This window comes from Protopterus annectens, chromosome 17.part0 (genome assembly GCF_019279795.1).
Source record: "Protopterus annectens isolate FY-2018-M chromosome 17.part0, PAN1.0, whole genome shotgun sequence".
Taxonomy (NCBI): domain Eukaryota; kingdom Metazoa; phylum Chordata; order Ceratodontiformes; family Protopteridae; genus Protopterus; species Protopterus annectens.
Window position 1 is genome coordinate 556,672,220 of NC_056751.1, and position 22,814 is coordinate 556,695,033.

General features: G+C 40.3%; 1 protein-coding gene across 1 annotated transcript in view; it reads left to right on the forward strand.

The window, feature by feature from the left end:
* LOC122791259 overlaps window positions 1-22,814 on the forward strand; it is a 120,761-nt gene that overhangs the window by 12,817 nt on the left and 85,130 nt on the right. Inside the window, exon 3 of the mRNA XM_044058931.1 lies at window positions 2,853-2,936. Within this exon, the coding sequence (XP_043914866.1) occupies window positions 2,853-2,936 (84 nt within the window). The remainder of the gene's footprint in view (window positions 1-2,852; window positions 2,937-22,814) is intronic.

The following is a 22,814-nucleotide window of genomic DNA, read 5'->3' on the forward strand; positions in this document are numbered from 1 at the left end:
TTTACTGCATTGACCGTTTCATTACGCACTGACACACCATCAACATAAAAAGTAGGGTTGCAGCTTTATAACTGATCAGCTTGTTTCCTTGAATGTTCCCTTTTAATGAAATAATATTTCTCACAGCATCATCATTAATAACGCACACTAGTCTGTCTTTTATCAGCTCATCCCTTAAATCACCAAATCTGCACATTTTAGCCTTGTTAAGGCTGATATATATGCTGGAAATGTTTTACCAGGCTTTTGATCCCTTGTATAAAATAAGTGCCTTTCCAGTGTTGTCTGGGGGTTACACATTTCTCTAAATTTACATTTCAAGCAGTCAGGGTCCTCCATTGGCTCAGGCGGTCCAGCAATATGACGGTTTTCCCCCCGTCCTGCAAAGATAGCAGGTGCATACACAAATGAAAGGTCCCTTTCAATGGCTTCTGACTCTGCTAAATTAAGTAGAGTAAATGCCCTTATGTGTTCCTCTCTATCTCAGGAAATGCAGCCTGTATGAAAATGTACTTTTGCTCAAACACTCTCCAGTTCTCAGTATTCCTGTCAAACACAACTGCACTGGGTTTTCGAAGTCCATCTGCCATGCCAACAAAGTATATACAAACACACTGAAAAATATGGCCCCCATAATTATGTATGAACAAGCTTATGTGAGCCTGTAATAACATTCAAATTTATTTATTTTATTTATTTTACATTTGTTAACCGGGCTAGTCCAACTGGATACATGTCCATTTTCAGTGGAGGCCCGAGGAGAAAAGCTCCGAGTTTTCAAAACATTTAATGTTACATGTAATTTAAAAATAATAATACATAAATGTATAGCAAAATGTTACAAGAACAAGATTTGTTCATAGTAAAAAAATGATTTCACAATTTTGCACAATAATCTCTTCAAAATTCTTTACTTTGCAAAAGATGCTCTGTAATGGTTGTATCTTGTGAAATAACTTTGCTATAATACTGCACAAACATGAAAACACTTCATACACTTCTGATAACCTGGATATCTTTAATATGAAAAATACGTGCTTAGCAAAAATGCAGTCTTCCTTTTATTTTGTTTTATGCAAGTTGGACTTTTGAATATTTTTATCAATATCTGACATCGGTTTATTTAAATATTGTTTAGAGCATTCTGTATGCTTCATTTCATATTTTATGAATAAGAATTTTTTTGAGCAAATTTTTAATATCTGAAACTCATTTCTGACCTGTTTTGGGAATTGTATGTGCAGTAGGGATGGTCCACTCCTATGTATTGGAGGAACTGTAACTCTTTTTTGGCAACAGATTGTTTAGCCATGCCTCTTCTGACACCATGTCCTTTTAGACAAGCCACTTCTGACACTGTCACACTAAATCCAGCATTACCCACACCCAGGCATGGGTTATTGCTATTATACAATGACATCCTTTAAGAAAAAAAAATAATTACTTTTCTTAAATAATGGCATTGTATAATGCCTCCTTGCTGCCCTTCCGCAGCTGTCTGGTATTCTGCGGCAGTTCTGATGTACTGCGCATGCGTATGCTTACGCAGTACATCAGAGCTGTGGGTTGAAGCAACGGAGAAAGCAAGATCTCTGTTGCTTTTTACAAACTGTCTCGCTATGTTAAACTCCTTTAACATAGAGAGACAGTGCGTAAAAAAACATATACTAATGGAAAAAGTCCGGGCAACCGGACCTTTTTCCATTAGTATAAGTCTGATTTATAATGTGCACGCTGACCAATCAGCATGCACGTTTTGGAATATTAATGGGGGGGTCATTGTATAATAGAGCAGTTTAACTACTGAGTAATTTTGTGCTTTCTACTTGATAGCATTCAGAATGCTGGAGTATTCTGTGTTGCTTTATATGTAGTGCATACGTGTCTGTAGATCCAGATAGGTATTGACATCTATATACACACAGTATGACATCTGTATACACACAGCATGATCAGTGATGTTGCTTGTGCAGCATGGATTTTCTAAAGACCGAATTCCATGTGCCTTGAACTTGGGCTTGTTCATGTTTTTCTCCACTTGACTTGAATAGTTATTGATACTTCATGTGAAGAATTCTTTTAATTTTCCCTTCTTCTTTCTGAACACTGAACACTTGCTATATAAATCTGTATGCGGGTTGTGATAACTTTACCGAAGTTGTTCTGTTTCAGATTTCCTTTTGTTTGTTTTACTCTTTGCTCTCTATTTCCATGTCAAATATATCCCAGTATCTCTTCCACTGTTATTGTTGAGATTTGTTATGCATCCATACCCAAAATATTGCCTGCTCTAAAGATTATTTTTCTGTTATTTGAATTACCTTATTTGATGGTGTTCTGTCCAAACATTTTCTGAGGTAAACTGAAAACTACTACCTTGATTGAGAATGATTTCAAACTTTTACTGGCCGCAAAAGATTAATGTTTGGTTGCAAATATGTTCTTCTGTTCTGCCCCCCTTTTGATATTGTAGGGATACTTTTGTTTTTGTGGTTGAGAACAAAGGCCATTGGGTTATAGTGATTCAGTGCAGTGATTCTTATTTTATTGTTTTTTAGTAATTGTGTAACATTTTGTGTGAGGTCTGCTTTGCTGTCAGTCTAATTCTCTCTGTTTGTTGTGGGCATTTCAAGGAAACAAATAGTCCTAATCAGTGTATTTATATTTAATTTGTGTGTATGTATATATAGATATGCATAATATATGTGTGTGCCTGTATATAATTTTATATATAAATTATAGTGTGTGTGTGTGTATATATAATATAAAATGTAGTCTGTAATGGCACAGACACCTCTATGTCCTACATTTTTGTAATTATTTTGAATCTTTACTTGTATTTCTCTTTGCAGGTGTTACAGTGAGACATCCTCAGCAGACATTTAAGTTCCACAGTAGTCTGCAGTATTCCATCCCTCGCTCAGAATGTGGCACTGGTTTGTAATTTTCTTACTTATTTCTTTTTATTTTAGTCCATCTTTGTTTTTATGTGTTACATTCTCCTTTGTGAGATGGGGGAGTGGGGTGGTGGTCGGCATGCTAGCTGTATGATGACATCTTTGATTGTGACATAGTATGTAATCTGTCATGTATTGCTATAATGAAGTATTGTCTCTGTATTCCTCTTAATTCATCTTTCATGTTAGTGACTTCTGGGTTATCAGAAAGGAGAGGAGAAATGCATGTTTTTACTTAAGGTTGTAAAAAAGTCATGGGCAAGTTTTACTGGATAGACTTCAGCAATGGCAGAGTACCTGGTGGTAATGATGCTGAAGATTATTTCCATTTTAGATCGGGTATTGAGTAGCTGTGGAACTTGACTTGAAGTACACCATACCTAGGTCTCTAAGCTTGCTCTTCATTTACTGCAGGTATCCAGACATAGTGCAACAGCAGCTGGAATGAGGCATATGGTTCTGTCGCGTATTGCAGGTATCCAGACACAGTGCAGCTATAACAGTAGGTCTGCAGCAGCTGGAATATGGTGCTGTCACTTATTGCAGGTTTCCAGACAGTGTGACAATAACAGTAGGTCTGCAACAGCTGGAATGAGGCATACGATGCTGTCTGTTATTGCAGGTATCCAGACACAGTGTGACAGTAGCAGTAGATTTGCAGCAGCTGGAATGAGGAATACGGTACTATAGCATATTCTGTCATTGCTTACGCTTCAGAGCAAGAAGCTCTTGAGTAAAAGAAACCCTCTGATATTATGAAGTCATTCATTCTATTAAGTATTACTATACATGCTTGCCTTAGGAATTTGGTTAACATTGATGAAAGAGAATTTAATGGTAATGAGAGGAGAATATGTTTGAGAGTTTCACGCCTAAAGAAAAGGAGTAAGGAACCCTTGAAAGGCTATAGACCCAGCACTTACAAAGTTATGGTTCATAAGTATGTACTAGGCTAATGGCCCTGGAGCCTTTTATAAGCCTAGCCCATAGAATTACCTTGGCATCGTGCCACCCGACCTTGGATGTTCTTCGTGTTTCACTGTTGCAGTCATTACATTTGGGTAATCTGTTGACAGGTTGCCCTCAAGTCTGCCTGAATAACAAAGTCTTGGGTCCTGTGTCAGTTGCTGTCTCCTCTTCCTTGATGTCAGGTCGTCAGGGGTATAAAACATGCAGCTGACATAATTTTAATCAGTCTTTTGTGCTGTGCGGTTCCCGAAGCAGAAGCAGTTCGCAAGTGCCGGTCGGCTGGCTCCTGAAATTTTCATTTTCGAGTTTCAGAACCGAAGTCTTCAAAGTAAAGCTAAGAACCCCGTTGGGGAAACTTTTTTTCTTGCCCCTTACCGATGTCAGTAAAAGTTAATAATTGCATTACTTGTGGGAAGCAAATACCTCATAAGGATTTTCATTTGTACTGTATTCCATGCCTAGGTCCTGATCACAACGTGCCTTGCTGTTGGTTTTGTGCTATTAAGCTTCGGTATATTTTTGCTTCTAAATATTTTGGTTCAAAATTTAACTACCCTGAAATGTCGTCTGTTAGCAATCCGACTGCTGGAGTCCACAAAAAAACGCAAGGAAAAAGACGGAGACCGTCGAGGTCCAAAACCGACTAAACTTCACCTAAGCCAGTCGCCGGTTCTTCGGTACTCAGTGAGGCACTTTCGCAGCCCCTGATACCCGCTACTTTTGAGTCGCAGGCCTCTACCGAGACCCATTCAGAGTCCGGTATGCCGCGAGATTCGCAAAGTATTGAACCCATGGATGCCTCTCCCTTGGATGGGTCGGGAGCCGCTGAGCAGGCACCGGCTTCTGAGGGTGTTTTCAGGCCTCAACATTTTTATATTAAACCGATGCCATCAACAAAAACAAGGTCAAAAATGACTTCTATGTCTTAAAAAACCAACGCATGAGCCACATGCTCAGGCCCCTGTGCCTAAAAAACAAATTATCAAAAAATGGCTGAGGATTTAATTACCTTGATCAATGGCTGAGGATTTAATTACCTTGATCAGGGGGTTCCCAACTCCCCCCCCCTGCTAAGAGGCCTAGGCAAGGCACTGATTATGAATCTTCAGATCAGGTTTCCATTTCTTCTGATTCCTCTTCTGATCAGGAATTTTCTATTCCACCTTATGAGGATCCTGATGCGGAGGAATCCATCCCATCTGCATCTCCTCCTGAGGATTACTCTTTTGGAGAGACTTTGCATATTTTAAGGGAACATTTTCACTGGGAGAGTCAGGAAGTCTCTGAATCAAAAAAGAGGCTTAGGGATTTCCTTCTTCCTCGGCATAGGCCTTTGGCAATACCTCCTGTATTAGACATTGTTGATGATGTTTTCTCGGAATCAAGCATGGCTCCTGATTCCTTGCCTCCGGCTCCTAGTAAGCCAGACTGATATTACAGGGTTTCTGACTCCCACAAATTTCTTTTCAAAAATCCTGCTGCTGATCCTGAGACTATTTCTCAGGGTCCCAAGGGTGTTAAGGCTTCTACAGCCAAAAATCCTACCCCTTCTGATAGAGATTCCAGGGCACTGGATAGATGGGGTAAAAAGGTTTATACATCTGCAGCCTTGGCAATCAGGGCTTTAAACTGCCGGTTTCATATGCTTAAATATCAACAGCATGTTGTGGGCTTACTGAAACAGAAAATTATGTTGATTTCTGATTGTGTGGAAAATAAAGAGTTACAGGATTTATTGCATGCAGCAGAACAGGTTGGAAAGCATACTTTGCAATGTGGTTTGATTCCTTGGAGGCCTCTTGTAGGGCTGCCGTTACTGGATCTGTGATAAAAAGGCATGCCTGGCTCAAGGAGCAAAATCTGCCTGATCATGTTAAAGCTAAATTGTTGGATGCCCCTTTGCAGCATGATAATCTGTTTGGTAATAAGGCAGAAGAGGTTTTAAGGAAAATGGAAGACAAAGCTAAATCTATGCAAACTGTAAAAGATTTCTTGCAAGTACAGCCACCTAGGTTCAGTAGGCACTGGCCTACTAAAAATTGATCCTTTCCTGTGTCCAACAGAGCCTCTCAGGACAAACCCAGGCACTCAAAAGGTTTCAGATATCAATCACAGGGATCTTACAGGTCAAAGCAATGGGGTGCCTCCACCTCCAAATCTGGAGGTAACAAAGCACAACCCTACAGTAAGCAATCTCAATGACTTTCCTCTACCATCTCCAAGCACTTATCTTTTGGCAGCCCCCTTGGGGGGAAAACTAGCACTTCATGCTCAAAATTGGCAGTTAATTACCCAGGACAAGTGGATATTAAACATAGTATCCTAGGGGTACAGATTTCATTTCCATACTTTGCCAGTTCCAAACGAAACAAGTCATGTCCCTCATGGGTATGGGGGCTATTCAACCAATACCAGAAAAGGAAAAAGGACAAGGATTTTATTCAAGACTTTTCCTGGTACACAGAAAATTCATGACGTCCAATACTGGATCGATTCTGAACACGTTCCTGGACATTCCAAAATCCAAGATGCTGACTTTACAACAACTACTTCCTATGCTAGGCAAGAATGCTTGGTTAGTAACTCTAGACTTAAAAGAGGCATACCTGCATATCCCAATAAGGGAATCTTGCAGAAGATGCCTCTGCTTCAAAGTAGCCTTTTTGCATTACCAATTCTCTGCACTGCCCTTTGGCGGCTTATCTACTGTGCCCGGGATCTTTACAAAGTGCCTGGCACCAGTAATTGCATTCTGAAGACAAATAAACATTCAAATTTATCCTTGTCTGGACGATTGTCTCATTCAGGCAGAGGACAAGGTCACTTCTTCACCATCTGGCGTTTGTGAAAAGGCTTCTAGCATGCCTAGGGTACACCATAAACGAAAAGAAATCACAACTGGTACCCTCTCAAATAATTACATTCCTGGGTGCAAGCTTGAATACAACTGCCCAGATGGCTTGCCTCACGCCAGACAAAAGACTGCAATTGACAACATACTTCAAACAAATGGCAACAAAAAACGAGATCTGCAAGACCAATTCTGCAGGCTTTGGGGTTAATGGCATCCTGCATACTACCAGTTCCATATGCGAGACTGCATATGAGGAAACTTCAGTGGTACCTAAAATGTTTATGGAGTCAACATTGTCACAGCCTGGAAACAATAATCCCTCTCATTTCCTGCCTACAACAGGAGTTACTTTGGTGGGCAGAGACATGTCACCAAAAAATAAGGGACTGTCATTCACTCTACCCAATGCCACCCTAACCCTAACTACAGACTCATCAGACTATGCTTGGAGGGCCCACCTGGCAGGGAGATGCATTCAGGGAAAATGGAGCCCAAACCAAATGCAAGCTGCATATCAACCAGAAAGAAATGCTAGCTGTTCAGAATGCACTGACAGCCTTCAAGGATTTACTTCATCCAGGACAACTACTGATAAAGGCAGACAACACCACAGTTATACATAAACAAGCAGGGGGGATACCCATTCCTACCCCCTTTGCAGACTAGCCATGGCCTTGTGGAACACAGCCTTCACTTGCCAAATACATCTTCAAGCTCAATTCCTGCCTGGAAAGCAAAATACTCTGGCAGATGACCTAAGCAGAAATCTTATGGACCCGCACAAATGGAAACTGGATCCACAAATCTTCAACATGTTAACACATTTTTGGGGGAGAGGCAAATAGATCTATGTCTGGGCTTCCCCACTTCTATCAGTTGGACAAATTCTGCATGAGAACTCATCACAAAAAAGTATGGAAAGTGGATGCTCTATCCTTCAGCTGGAAAAACCTATCAGTCTATGCCTTTCCTCCTTTGCCTCTGCTCTCCAAGGTCTTACTAAAAGTCAAACAGGAAAAAGTAAAAATGAATTGCTCCGGACTGGCCTCGCCAACACTGGTACCCTCTTCTTAGGAATATGTCACACCTTCCTCCGTGGTACTTGCCTCCGACACCTTACCTACTGTCTCAGCAGAACTATCAAATTCTGCACACTCTGCACCAAACTCTGAATCTTGCAGCATGGCTAATCAACTAATTATTCAAACCACATCTCTCAGTAAACCTGTGATGGATGTCATTTTGGAAGCCAGAAGGCCTAGTACTAGAAAATCTTATGCTGATAAATGGAAGAGATTCTGTGCTTGGAACCAAGCACAGGGAATAGACATAGCAAAGCCCAATATTCCTCAGATTTTACAATACTTAACTGAGATGCGGGCCTATCTTTTTCTTTAATAAAAATCCATGCCTCTGCTATCTCGGCTCATTACAACACAGAGCCTCCCCTCTTTTCTCATCCACTGCTAAAACAGTATCTCAGAGGGGCCAAAAATTTAAGGTCTCCCAGTAGAGTGCCAACTCCTGCATGAGACCTCAGTTTTGTGCTGGAAAAACTCACCTTACCTCCTTTTGAACCAGCAGCTACTGCGGATGTAAAATTTCTTTCTTGGAAGACAGCCTTTCTTTTGGCAGTCACTTCAGCTAGAAGGGTTTCAGAACTGCAGGCTCTCATGGCAGTGGAGCCTTTCATTTATATTTTACCTGGACAGGGTGACCCTCGGGACCAATCCTTCTTTTATGCCTAAGGTGGTATCCAGTGTGGCTCTTAATCAAACCATTCACCTGCCAACCTTTTTCCCAAATCCGCAGAACAGGGGGGAGTGGATTCTGCATTCATTGGATGTACACAGACAACTAAGATTCTACTTAAACAGGACAAAATCTCTAAGAAAGTCTGAGCAACTACTGGTAGCATTTGCTGCAGGATTAGAGGGGAAGGCTATATCAAAGCAGACTATTTCTAAATGGATAAGCCACTGCATTCGTTTCTCTTGGAGCTCTGTTCATACGTTCACAAAGCATTACCAGTTACCTCTCTTCCCTAAATCCAGGGCAGGCTTTGCCACTGCAGTCTTGCAGGGCCTTATAGCTGCTCCTAATGCTGTTTAGTTCCATCTTCCCATCCATAGCTTTGGGATTCTACCCAAATGTAATGACTGCAACAGTGAAACACTAAGAACATAGTACAGTTGTGTGCACTTACCATAAATGTAGATGTTCGAGTGTATTCACTGTTGCAGTCCGGGTTACCCACCCGCCATCCCCCTTTCTCTACCTTTTCTTTCCTTCACTATACTCCAAAGCCTTTGTGGTTTATTTGCTTTTAGTTGAAGGTAAATTTTATGTTTCTAAGGTGCATTTATATTGTTACAGTTTATTTATATATTTTTGCTCCCCATTTGGGGGGCACCTGACATCTGGGGCAAGAAAAACTGATTAAAATGGCGTCGGCTGCATGTTTTATACCCCTGACGACCTGACATCATGGAAGAGGAGACAGCAACTGATGCAGGAGCCAAGACTTTGTTATTCAGGCCGACTGAGGGCAACCTGCCAGCAGATTACCCAAATGTAAAGACTGCAACAGTGAATACATTTATGGTAAGTGTACACAACTGTACTTTCCCAGTGCCTCTGTCGAGTAGAGCCACTGGAGTGATCACTGGGGTGGAGTTTTAGGTGGTCTATAGTGTATTTTAAAACTTTTGATCCAGTTCAAATGAAAGAAATGTAGCTATTAAGAGGCAAAGGCTGAGCTGAGTGCTGAAATGTCTCTTCACCCAAGGAGATGGTGAGTAAGACATAAGTGCAGCATTTTGTATAGGAGGAAGCTATGTAGTGGCAATAAAAAGATAACAAAAAAAATAAAACTTTGCTACTTCCTGGGGCATCCTGGAGATAATGCTAAGTTACACCTAGTTGTACCATGGTATGTGGGTTGAGAACTGCTGCTCTAACAAGACATGTATAATACAGACCAGATTGCTAAAAAATAGTATGAAAATGTAACTTGGCAATATTATCACCTGGAAAAGAATGGCTAATGGGAAATACAGGGCAGTTCACTCACAAGACTGTTTATGCATTGCCAGTACCCACTGACATGTTGTATCCCACTTGTCATTTGTTTAAGTTACAGGGAAAACCTATTTCAGAGGTTGGGATAGCAACTGGGCAGTAGAATTCTTTCCAGTTATAATTGTCAGCGGGTGGCGATCCAAGTGCCTAGTCCTGGTATTTGTGGATCTCTTTGATTTCCGAAGTTGCAGCAGATCAAGGAGGGATGGGGTCATAATAGTGTGAAGCACAAGGCATAGGTCACCCTGCAACTGCTTATAAGCGACAACTGACTAAAGCAGTAGTGCTTCAAGCCATTACTGATAGTTTAGGGACTCGGGCCAACAATTTATTTACTTATTGCTTTTGCTAACTGGGATAGTTCATTTTTCAGGGATGTGCCCCTTTCTGATGCATTCCTGGAGAGAAAAGCTCCATTTCAGACGAGCTAAGATTACAATTATTTTTTTCTTGGGCACAAGACAGTCTTCTTGTTTAGGAACCTCCATGGATTTGCCAGTAGCTTATTATGTACTTTCTGAAGGAATGTTCTACTTCAGTAATTGATCTAATTAGGGTTTCAGACTCTAGGTTAACTTCTTTTGACACAGATGATATGCCATTGGATATTAGTTGTACTAAACAGAAGGATTCTCTAGTAATGCAGCTGCATGATAGTCGAAGGAGAGAGAATTACTGATCCTGGTTCCAAGATCCCAATACATTATCTTTTTGTTATTGGAGAGTTTTGTTTTCTAGATGTGACTGTAATGACACTTATCAAATTTATTTTTTTTTTATACTCTCTGGGGATTAGTTCCTACTGTAAAAAAATGGTAAAGGAAGGGTATTTGATAATCCTAAGAGGTTACTATGCTATTGGCTGTAAGGCCTCTACAAGCCTAGCCATGTTATACCTTTGTTTCCTTATGGTCCAAGGTATTGTGCTTAAATAGGGTCATTGAGGAGATCTGTTTTATATAAATTGGGAGTTTGTTCCAGAGGAGTGGCAGCCTCTGGGTGACTTGTCTCTTCAGCATGTCTTTATTAATATAACAGGCTAGGTTAAGATCCTAGAGTGAGTGAATCTTGTCCCTCTGGATTTGCAGATGTGCAGCAGCTTCATCAAGGCATGGTCTGAGAGTGCTCTGTAGGACAGGCACACGCTGCCTCTAAGCAGTCTATATGACACCTAGCAAAGTGCTAGGGCCTTCAGTCTGTCCATGTAGGTCATGTGTTGTAGGTCCTGAATTTTCTTGGTGAAAAACCTCCTGAGGTGTCTCCAGTTGTCTGGTGAGGTACACACAGAAGAGAAAATTGTACTGTTTATTTTTCTGAGAGCTGAGTTCGGGGGAGTTAGCATCTCCTTAGCTTTGGATGCTATACCCTTGCTTATGAGTTGTGCAATGTAGAAGGCCTTCCTTACTATTGTGGACACCTGATGATCAAAATTAAGGCTGCTGTCAACTTGTATTCCTAAATCTCTCACCATTGGGTTTGAACTTGGAGGGATATCATTAATGTTGTAATTAGCAGGGGTTTCTCCTTTGCCGAAAGGGATGATTATGATGATGGTGATGCATTTGTTTTGCATTTAGTTTGTCTGTGGATTTGATACTATTTGTCTGTGTAAGCCCATTTTATAGTATGTTGACATCTTTGGGAGATTTGATGATTGCACCCAGTTTGGGGTCATCAGCAGACTTAGTAAGCCATAGGCCATCTATTTTCACCTGGACTTCTGAAAAATAGATGCCAAACAGTAGGGGGCGTAGCACAGATCGTTGTGGAACACCACTGGTAACAGGTCTGCTAGTAGAGTTGGCATCCCTAGTTTTGACTGTATGTGTTCTGTTTGTTTGCAAGTTGGCAACCCATCTAGTGATGTAAGGGTTACTCCCCAGCTGAGTGAGTTTCTCAATGATGCCTGAGTGAGGGATTGTGTCAAAGGTCTTGGCCAGGTCGAGATAGGCTGTGTGAACTGTTTTGCCTTCGAGGGTCTTTGTGACATTCTCGAAGTCCACTAGGTTTAGCAGGCAAGATCTGCCCTTAATGAAGTCAAACTGGGTCAGGTCAAGAGTTTGAAGGTCTGTTTTATATCCTTGTTGATAAGATGCATGATGATTCTCTCTATGGCGTTACAAATGAGGCTGGTTAGACTTGAGTCTCTAATTCCCGGGGTTTGTTAAGGGACCTCCTTTGTGCAAGGGGATTATGGTTGCTGTTCTCCACTCAGCTGGGACAAAGTCAGTGCTTAGACTGAGATTAAAGAGCATGCTCAGAGTTTCTGCTAATTCCTGTTTTAGACCATTTAATAGGCAGCCTGAAATGTTGTCTAGTCTCATAGAGGGTGTGTTTTTAGCATTGGAGAGTGCAGCTATGACCTCCTCTCTGGAGATACTAGGCAGTGGACTGGTGACTGGTATGTTATGGGGTATGATTGGTGGGGTCAGGGAGGTGACGTTTTTGCCAAACCTTTCTGCTAGCAGGTTGGAGATGTTCTCATGTTCATTATAAGTGGTACCATCCACATCTAGTTCGGCACAAAGCTGGGCCTTCCCTGTTAGATTTCAGACATAGCTAAAGAATTCACCTTACTTAGGGATGCTAATTTAGTTTTATAATTAGCTTTAGAAGACTTTTACAAGATGTCTAATTTGCTTGTTCATGCTTTGGAGGGAGTTCTTCCTTTGGTGGGACCATTCTCTCTTGTTTGACCTCGGTTTCTTTCTCTTATTGTATAACCTATTTATGCTTTATGTCCAACAGGGTGGTGTATTTTTTTGTGAGGATCTTGATTTGATCCGTTCGGGTATGGCTGAGTCTATACATTTTTATATAGGTTTTTATACAGGATATTTGTGTACACCTCAGCCTAGGGGGTCATTGCTATAAGTGTTGGCTGGGGGGTCTGAAACTATTGATGCCATCGCTCAGTTGGCTATAGTTTCCTTTGGCGAAATTTTTTAACCTTTTTGCTCCTGAGGGTGTCTGGTACGATCGTTAATCCTAATGAGACTGATTTTTGATCTGACTTTACCATTTAGGGCCCCACACATGGGGTGGTTCAGCGAAATCCCCCCCCCATGTTGATGAACACTGTGTCAAGGATGTTAGAGCCTCTTGTGGAAATGCTGACTTATTTACTCCAGAGCATTTGTGTTAAGTCCAGGAACCCTAAGGCGAGCGCATTTGTGCTCCTATATGATGCTCATATGTTACCCAGTCAATGGAAGGATAGTTAGTCACCTATGACCAGGGTATTTTGCTGTACTGAGTGACTCAAGTAGGTCCAGGTAGGCTGTGTGGTTTTCGTGGATCATGGTTGGGGGGGGGCATAGCTAACGATGTGGAGGGGGGTTCTTTCCTACAGTTAGATGGACTTGGAGTAACTCTAGGGAGTCGTACTGTTTAACCAGTCTAGAAGTGTACATCTGTAATGGAGATGGATACTCCTCCAACCTTGTGGGTTTTTTTTTTTTTTTTTAATGCTCGTGTGGTCTGAATGTGTGGAAGGCATTGTAGCCCTGTATGGCCGGGGTACTCTAGAGGCTTTGAACCATGTCTCTCTAACTGCACAGACATCAGCATCTTCTGGATGAGAAGTGTTTCAGGTGAGTGCAGTTTCAGACTTAGCTCCTAGTATTAAGCAGCATAATCCCGAGTTGTTTCTGGAGGATATTTTTACGTCTGGGAATTTTGTTCTCATGAGATTGCCTAATAAAGGCACTATGGAGGAGGCAAATACCTTTGCCATCGACTTAAAAGCATAGAGGTGACAGGTGAAGACCATCTCTGGCAAAACAGCATGGTCTATCAACCATATCATCCCAGGCTGTCAGGTACTGAAGCACCTTGGATTGACACCAGAAGCTAAGCCATTTTTTGAAATCTGTCATTTTTTTGTTTGTATTGTGGCATCATCCTGGGTGAGAGAAGAATGCTGCTTAGGGCTAGGGACATACTTGCCTGGGACACGTACTCTGAAATCTCCAGAATGTCTGTCTTCATATAGTCCAGTGAGGCACGTCATTCACTCCAGCATGGACTATGACAGAGTCATAAGTGCTTGTTGGGGGACTTGAGTGCATGGATGATTTGGCAGATCCTGGCACCACACAGGCAGCTAAAAGTGACGTTTTTGTCCAGCCTAGTGAGGAGGACATGTGTCTCACTATGGAGTTGACTATGAGTAGAACATTTGGTTTTGATATGTTTTGCCTTGGGGACTTATTGGTTGAGACACTGCATGTGTTATTATGTGTAATGGGTGCTGTTGGGAACGTGTTGTGTGCAGAAGGTTTTCGCTTGTGAGGTCTGTGCTCTTCTAGTCAGTACCTCCACATATGTGGGTTTGTGTTATGTGCTTTGTATGTGTGGGACATGGAGCGTGGGTGATGACAATCTGTTATTAGGTATGTTGTTACATGAGAGAGAAGTCATTGATTCCAGATTTATAGTAGAGATGCAGCTCTCGCATATCATATTTGCATGTTTTAGGAGTAGTAGGTTTTCTTTATACATGAGGTAATTGCTACATTGCCTCAGGATGCCCATGTCAATTAGGCTGGCTGGAGAAATGGTGGGAAACTGACCTTCCATTATACCGGGTATATTCTGTAATAAGTGGTAGAGGGTGGGCTAGTTGGACTAGGTTCTTTTGTAGAACTAGTAAAATCAGCTCATCTATGGGAGGTTTATGGGTAGACACCTGCACTAGCACCTCAAAATGCGCAGCTGGGTTGCTCTGTGGGTATCAAGAAGCAAAGAAGCTTAGGAAGGTTCCCTAGCAGTTATCTAGTGAAAATTTGACCTAAAGCATTTGTATCTATACACGGCAGTGCTAAGCTCAGTTGCACAATGTGCAGCTTTGTGCAAACATTGTGTTTAAATATCCGCCAAGTAAAACTGTTTTCAAAACAGTCCAACCAATAGGAAAGCCCAAGACTGAGCCTTGTTCCAACAGTCCCCAACTCGGATGAATCCTTGACTACACTTTTCTGCCACAAGGGTGCAAGAAGGCCCTCTTAATGTAAGATGGCTGGATTTAGTGCTCAGAAAATGCCAAACAGTCTAGATTCAGTAACTCCTGAATATAGCCTAGTTATAAATTGTTCAAGTACCGTAAATAGGTAGCTTAGAAAACACAATCACTAACTAAAAACAAGTTTAAAGTAGGCGGCAAAACAGCTGCAAACAGTTAAAAGTGCAAAGAAAGTTATAAAAATACTTTATTTTTCAGCAGAATGCCCAGTTTGCAGTCCTCTGCAAACTTTAACTAAAGGTCTGGTTCCTGGTCTAGAAATCCAAGCAGTAGGTGCTGAAAAGGAGGAGTCCCAATACTGAGCCCTTGGCACACCTCCAATTACTCACATACTTTCTCAGGAAGCACCTGCCTCTCTAACTTTGTGGGTATTATAAGGTCATAAGTACTTGCTAGGCTATGCTGTGAGGGTTTTCAAAACCACAGCCTTCCCATTGTAGTTTTTAACATACAAATAATCCAGTAACAGGCTATATTTCATCCATTTGACTATCCACCTCAAGTCGTAGTCAAGTAAGGAGACTTGTTAATAATGCCAGCATGGAATATAGTTTTAAAGGTGTGGCCAGACGTCTGCAGCTGATGTGACCTATAACTAAACTGAGCAAGTAGGATCTCCCTGTAACAAAGACAAGCTGATGTGGGTCTAGCAATGGTAAATGTTTTTATGTCCTAGTTTGTGTTCAGATGTTGTGTTCCATGGTGGTTTCATGGGTCTGTAGTAGGGTTGCCATTATTTAGGGGCAAAACCAGTGCAGTTTGCAGTACTTTGGGGACAAGTCTGTAGCTAAGCTCAGGTTAAATAGTTTTTAGGAGGTGTATCACAAATGACATATCTGGAACTTAACTGGAAGGTTGGTAAATTGTCAGGCCCCATGGAAGTAATAGTTTTGGTCTTAGCTTCAGTATGTGTTCTTTTGTGATATTAGGAGTTGATAGGCATTTGAGAATTTTTGGAATTAACGTAATTTTTTATTCGGGCGGGCAGTTTGCACTAAATGTTTTCTGGTTGAAGCCATTTTGGAAAAATTCTGAACACGAGTGTTTTCTTAGTAAGTCTCATTATCCTTGGCTTCAGAAACGCATTTAAGTTCATGTTTGTGTTACTACCCCTTGTGGCAATGTTGGGTAGTGCCAGCTATGCCAGAGGAAGTAGGGCAGTGGATGTGTAACGTGAAGTTTTGCAAAGAATTGTATGTCATTTGTAGGTCCTTGTGTTTGAAAATGTACCAACAGTGGGTCCTGCTGGACAGAAAAGAAATACACGTGTATGTCAAGCTGTATTATAACTGTTGAAATGAATGTATTGTAACATAGAATACTAGAAGAGAAGAGGTTAATTTCAGTCCAGCTAACTTTGAAAAATAGTCTGAAATTAAATTACCTGGCTTAGGCCGTAAAGATTGCATCTTACAGTTGTGATTGCAGCCAGAGACAAAATGTCTATGAAAAACAGGACCAAGAATCCTACTGTATTGTCTTTAAGGGTGAAGTATTGCTACCCTGTAAGGGTGGAAGTTTTGAAATGGTACAGCACATTTTGGCAAAAGTGTGTGTGTGTGTGTGTGTGTGTGTGTGTGTGTGTGTGTGTGTGTGTGTCTGTGTTATGACACATTTAAAATGATTCTGGTTCAGTTACTAGTAAAGTGGGAACCAGAAGTCAGATGTGTGTGATGTCATTCTGTAAGCCAGCTCTGAAATGATGCTTTAATACTAGATGAGACAGAAGTCTCAAGGCAGTCTGTCTTTAAAACCTGACAAAGATGGACCAGTCACCTACTTCATCTTGTCTTGCTTTAGTAGGTGAACTAGAGAACTCTAATTCTTTAGATCAGTCAGAAAAATATAGTGAGATTGGTTAAGTATTGTTTTCTGTGTCTGTGTGAACCTTTCCATCTGTGTTATTTGTAAATAGATGTTTAGTATTTTCATGTTCTTTTATTATATATTATAACTTTTCATTGTGGCTGGTCTTTTAGAGAATATTTTAACCTTTGAGAATACTTGTATTTATTTGGTGACAATGTGGCCACTCCTGAAAGCCTTGCTGCAGTTGTCAAACACTACCATTTGTATTAGTATTAATTTTATTCTGTATAATTGAGTACCCTTATAAGAACCTGAGTGGCTGGCTTTGGAGAGTTTGGCGGCAGTACCTACATTATAGTCTGGGGGGGGTTATAGCTGGTAAATCTATGCCAGCCTTTCCAAGGGGTGTGTGTGTGTGTGTGTGTGTGTGTGTGTGTGTGTGTGTGTGTGTGTGTGTGTGTGTGTGTGTGTCAGCTACTTGGAGAAGGGACACGGAGCACTGGTTTCTCAGAGAGGGTGGTGGAGGACTTTGCTTGGAACACTATGCTGAGGGCTCAACTCTACAACACTTGTTAGTGGGGAGTCTTATGTGGGGCCTGGATAAAGAGAGGGAAACCCAGCCTGAAGATAGTGTGCTCCCTGTGTGCTGTTAAGGGAAATTGTGCTTGGTGCAGAGAGCTGCATCTGGAAATACTGTGTGTATCTTTTTTTCATTCCAAGTGAACGTCCTTCACAGTTGTCTACTGTGAGGATGACACTACTTGATCACTGGCCCTGAGGAGGGGCATTGCACCCCTTTATTGTAGCTTTTCTTTTATATGATGAGTGTTAGATCTGTTTGATTTAAGAAGTTTTTTCTCTTATTTTAGTTTAAGTTGGTGAGCCATATTAAACATTTTTGCCTCTAGTAAGGAGGACCAGGTCTAGGCATTTTTCTGTTTTGAAATAGAACTAATTTGTATAAATTTCAGTTATATTGATATTGGGTCTGGTGATGTACAAGCTGATTGCTTGTCATAGTTTGAGCAGGTCTGTCCATCTGTAATCTTTGAATTCAGAATTACTGACAGCAAGGGGCTTAAAGATCTTTGGAAGGAAAGGTTACATGGTTCTTGTCCTTTGGATGAGGACCGATTGGCTTGAATTGTTGCTAGCTCTTCTGGATGTAGACATTCCCATGGCACCTGTCAAATAGAATTAGGGATCTTTTATTTAACACCTCCTAAAGTATAATGAACTTGGAAATCAGGCAAAAAATATCAACAGACAAAAAAGACTTGTAACCCCCCCAAAACATTAAAATCTGATCCAAAAATTTCTGGAATGCTATAAACCAAATACTACATCCAGGTAACCCAACTTCACCAAACTCATGTCCTGACAAGTCACCTGAAGAAACTGCTAATGCTTTCAACAACTACTTTATCAAATCCATTTCCAAACTATTTAACCCCAACCTCTCAAACAACAACACTTCAAACCTCCCTATACACCCCACAACCACTATCTCAGTAAACTCCTTCTCTCTCAAACCTGTCTCCACTGACTATATCAGAACTCTACTCTCAAAGCTCAAACCATGCTCTGTATCAGCAGACAATATTCCTTCTTACTTTCTCTGGATTGCTGCACACTCCCTTGCTATGCCTATATCTATACTAGTCAATCGCTCCATCTCTGAGTCAAAAGTTCCTTCTATCTGGAAACAGTTTTGCACTCTTCCTATTCATAAAGTAGGTAACTCCACAGAAATATCTAATTTCAGACCTATTGCTGTCCTCTCCCCTCTCTCCAAAGTCCTTGAGAAATATATACACAAACATGTTATGCATTATCTCTTACAAGAAAAACTTCTCACTCCAACACAGCATGGCTTCTGTCCCAGGCATAGTACAACCACAGCTCTACTATCATTTATCAACATCTTAGCCCTGGCTAAAGATAATCACAAACTTTATGTCCTGTCTATTCCTTGACCTTTCTAAGGCTTTTGACACTCTCTCACACACTGCTACTTAGTAAACTTGTAGACCTAAACTTCTCACCTGATACAGTTGCATGGTTCTCTAGCTGTCTCTCTGATAGGCTGCAGTCAGTATGATGGGACTCGGCACTATCTACCCTTCTCTCAGTAAGAACTGGTGTTCCCCAAGGTTCCATTCTTGGACCTCTGCTCTTTAATATCTTCACCAACTCACTCTACTCCTCTTGTCCTCAATCTAACATTGTCCAATACGCAGATGATTCTACAGTCATAACTATTGCTAATTCCCCCTTAGAACTCCTAACAAATACTCAGACATTTTTCAACTCAGTAGAGACATGGCTCACTAATTAGCTCATCCTCAACCCTAAGAAAACAGAATTACTACTCTTTCTACCTAAATCTGCAAACCACATTAACCTTTCCTTCTCTGTAAGGCCCATAAAACAATACTCGTATAGAAGTCGAAACTAGCACAAAACTCCTTGGTATTACCATTGACAACCAACTAAAATTCGATCTTTACATTAACAATTGTATGAAAAAAAAAAAAACAAAAGCTAGGACTACTGTACAGGAACAACAGATTCCTAACTACTGAAGTTAGGATTTCTTACCCATGTGTGCTTTCTACCTATTGTTTCAAATACTCACAAATTTGAACTCCTCCCCACTTACCAAATTAGAATCAACCTACCACAAAATAGCTAGATTTGCAGCTCAACAAACATAAATTTCACCATTGTTTCTCCCTAAAATACTGTAGAAATGTGAAGGCAACCACCACGAATCTGTTAGCAAGGCACAAATTACAGCAAATCCCAAGTAAAGACCATTGGCAATCGTTTAAAAACAGCAAGAACGTTTATTCAATAACATGAAATGAGCGCTTTCGCATAGCCAAGCTATGCTTCTTCAGATATCAGTTCAAAATGAAATCTGTAATACTTAAATGCAACTTTTTGGCGGGCTCATTAGACATACAAATACTATTAATCAATTATTAATTAGTAGTCATAGAGACAAAAAACAAGAAACAGTCTAGAAAGCAGTTTAAAAACATTTAAAAAATACATTACCTAAAACTGTTCATAAGAATTATACACATAGCAATGCAATTATAAATCGTTGTCATCATTAAAGTCAAACAGCAATAATAGTCTAAAAACAACTCCAAAGGATCCTAAAGCCTCAGATTTTTATTTTAAATCAGTATTATGCTAACCTTCATTCTCGTCAAGCATATCAGCCATTGCAGTGTTCAGCATGATGAAACTAGATGGAATAACTCACTCCTCACTAACGCGAATTTATCATTAGTGAACGTGAAAAACGCTGAAAATCTATGACCAAGCATGCAGCATAATAATGGAACTTACTTTACTTCAATAAAACATCTCCCGATCCAAAACCATGGGTATGTTTACAAGCCAGTTCTACTTTATGTATAAAGCACATCCAAAGGCATTCGTGGCTGTACGGAAAATCACATGCTTCTAAAAAATAACTTGAAGAAGAAAAAGCTTCTTCTAGGTCCTAATGCCTAAAGCATACCTATCTTTACAAGCATTGGGCTATGATTTTATGTTATCTATCGAAGTTGCTTGAAGCTTAATCATATCAATAGACAAGGCATTAGTTCATGTATCGTAACTAAGTGCCTCCCTTCTATAAACATTAAAAGACTTTAACTGAATACATCGCTAATAGAAAATAAAGAAAAAATACACGAGTATATAAGAAATATATACATATATAAAGAATATATAAGCATAATGGTCTATGTGTAGAGTAGTGAATCCAAACTCTACATATTATCAGCTAAACTGCTAAACTATAGAACCTCTCTGAATATCGAATATAGCACTTGCTTATATAAATATAGTGAGTAACCTATATTTGTTTACTGAAAGTGTATCAAGCCAACATAAGCTAAAAACCACACAGCGATGTACCTACTATGAGACATCAAGACGTGTGCATAAAACCTCAAACCTTCATGTTGCTCTATATTTGACTTAAATTAAAGAATATAGAGGAATCATCATATAAATAGTTGCCATATATAAAGATATTAATCATAAACTTATAAAATTATGAGACCGCTGAATAACTCCTCTAAAGTAGGGATAATATTCATGCCATGAGACAAGCTGATTATTAATAAATATACGGTGCGTAATGTATAGACCTCAAGGAGGGAGATATAAGTGGGGTGGAAAATACCCTCAAACCATGGCTAAAAAGTAGATGATGCCATGCAAGGATATGTAGATGTTAAAACCATCATGTTTAAACAGTAGAATAGTTAAAGGACCCTATATATAGAGGAATAAAAGACACGATAGAGCACAAGACACAAAGCTCACTTATTCAATCCTATCTACGTTCAAGTAGTATAGGTTTTAAAGGTATGGAGCTATTCAGGCCCGGGGGAAGATGTGCTGCTAACTTGAGTATCCACTGTAACTCAGCCTTGGCTAGCATATGTTCAGTACTGCCTCCCCTAGCTGTGGGTCTAACAATTTGTAGGACTCTAAAGACAAAGCAATGGGAGGGATGTTCTTGTACGTGTCTAGCCAAGGCATTAGTCTCATCCTGTCTTCTAATTTCATAGAGATGGTCATAAATGCGATCACGCAATCTCCTCTTGGTTAAGCCTACGTAAAAAGCTGAACAGAAAAAGCAGGTAGCCAAATAGATGACATTTTTGGTATTGCAATCCGCATAAAATTTGGGTTTAAATGTTATAGCCATATGTGGATGCTTAAATTCCTGGATTTTACTAAGGCTATTACACCTAGGACAATGTAAACAAGGGTAGGTCCCTTTAGTTGTTATATCACCCAAAAGTAAACCTGTGGATTTGCTTACATTAGTAATATGCTGATCATTACAGAGTTGTTTCCTTAGGTTATCACTGTTTTTATAGCAGAATCTGGGTGTAGAACCCACTATATCCTTGATCTGTTTGTTCACAGTGAGAACATTCCAGTTTTTTCTGATGATACCTCTAATGCTTTCAACTTCATTGGTATGCTTAATAACATATTGTAAGATATTACTATCACGAGTCAAATCCACAGGTGCTTTATTTCTAGACCCATGGGTTGTATGTGATTCACAAATAGTGACAGAATCTATGTCACCAATAATTTGCCTTCTAATATCTCTAACCATCTTCATATCGTAGCCCCTTTCACTAAACAGATGTTCTAACTTAATGGATTCCTCCTGCAAATCTTTCATATTCTGACAGAGTCTAAATAACCTAATGAACTGACTGGTTACTATCCCACGAAATGTATATGCTGGATGCATGCTATCAGCAGCAAGCAATGCATTGCTCCAGGCAGCTTTTCTAAACAATGTAGTAGTAATGAACCCTTCATCAGTCAACCGTATTGTAACATCTAAGAAATTTACCTGATAGTGGGAGCTATCTACCGTGAACTTCAAAAAGTTAGTGGTAGTATGCAGATGTTCCAATAATGTTAAAAAATCTGTCCTAGGTCCTTCCCAAATTAGGAGTATGTCATCCACAAATCTTTTGTAATACTTAACCTGGTTAAAGGATGTATGGCCAAACAGAAACTGCTTCTCCCACCAATATACTACGAGGTTAGCATATGTATTGGCACAGGGGGTCCCCATAGCTACCCCCCATGCCTGCAGGAAATACTCATCTCCAAACATAAAGACGTTATTACTGAGAACTATGTCTAACAGTTGCGTAACCAAAGTAATTCTATCTGTGGAGAATTGAGTTTCCTTATGCAATAGTTCTCTGATATATTGAATGCCTACCTCATTGGGGATAGATGTAAAAAGTTTCTCAACATCCATGGTTACAAGTAGGTAACTTCCCCTAGATTCCTCTAAATGTACACTTTTCAGGGTCTCAAGTAATTGGTAGGTATCCTTAAGTATGTTACTACAGCTATCTACCACTGGACGTAAACTGCTCTCTAGAAAGGTAGATATATGGGCCGTAACCCAACTCCCTCCTGCTACAATGGGTCTCATGGGAATGGGCCATGTCTCCTTATGGACCTTCGGGAGGCCTTTAAGAATAGGTATAATCGGGTCAGTTTGTAGCAGATATTCATATACCTCCATACTGATCTGCCTGAAATA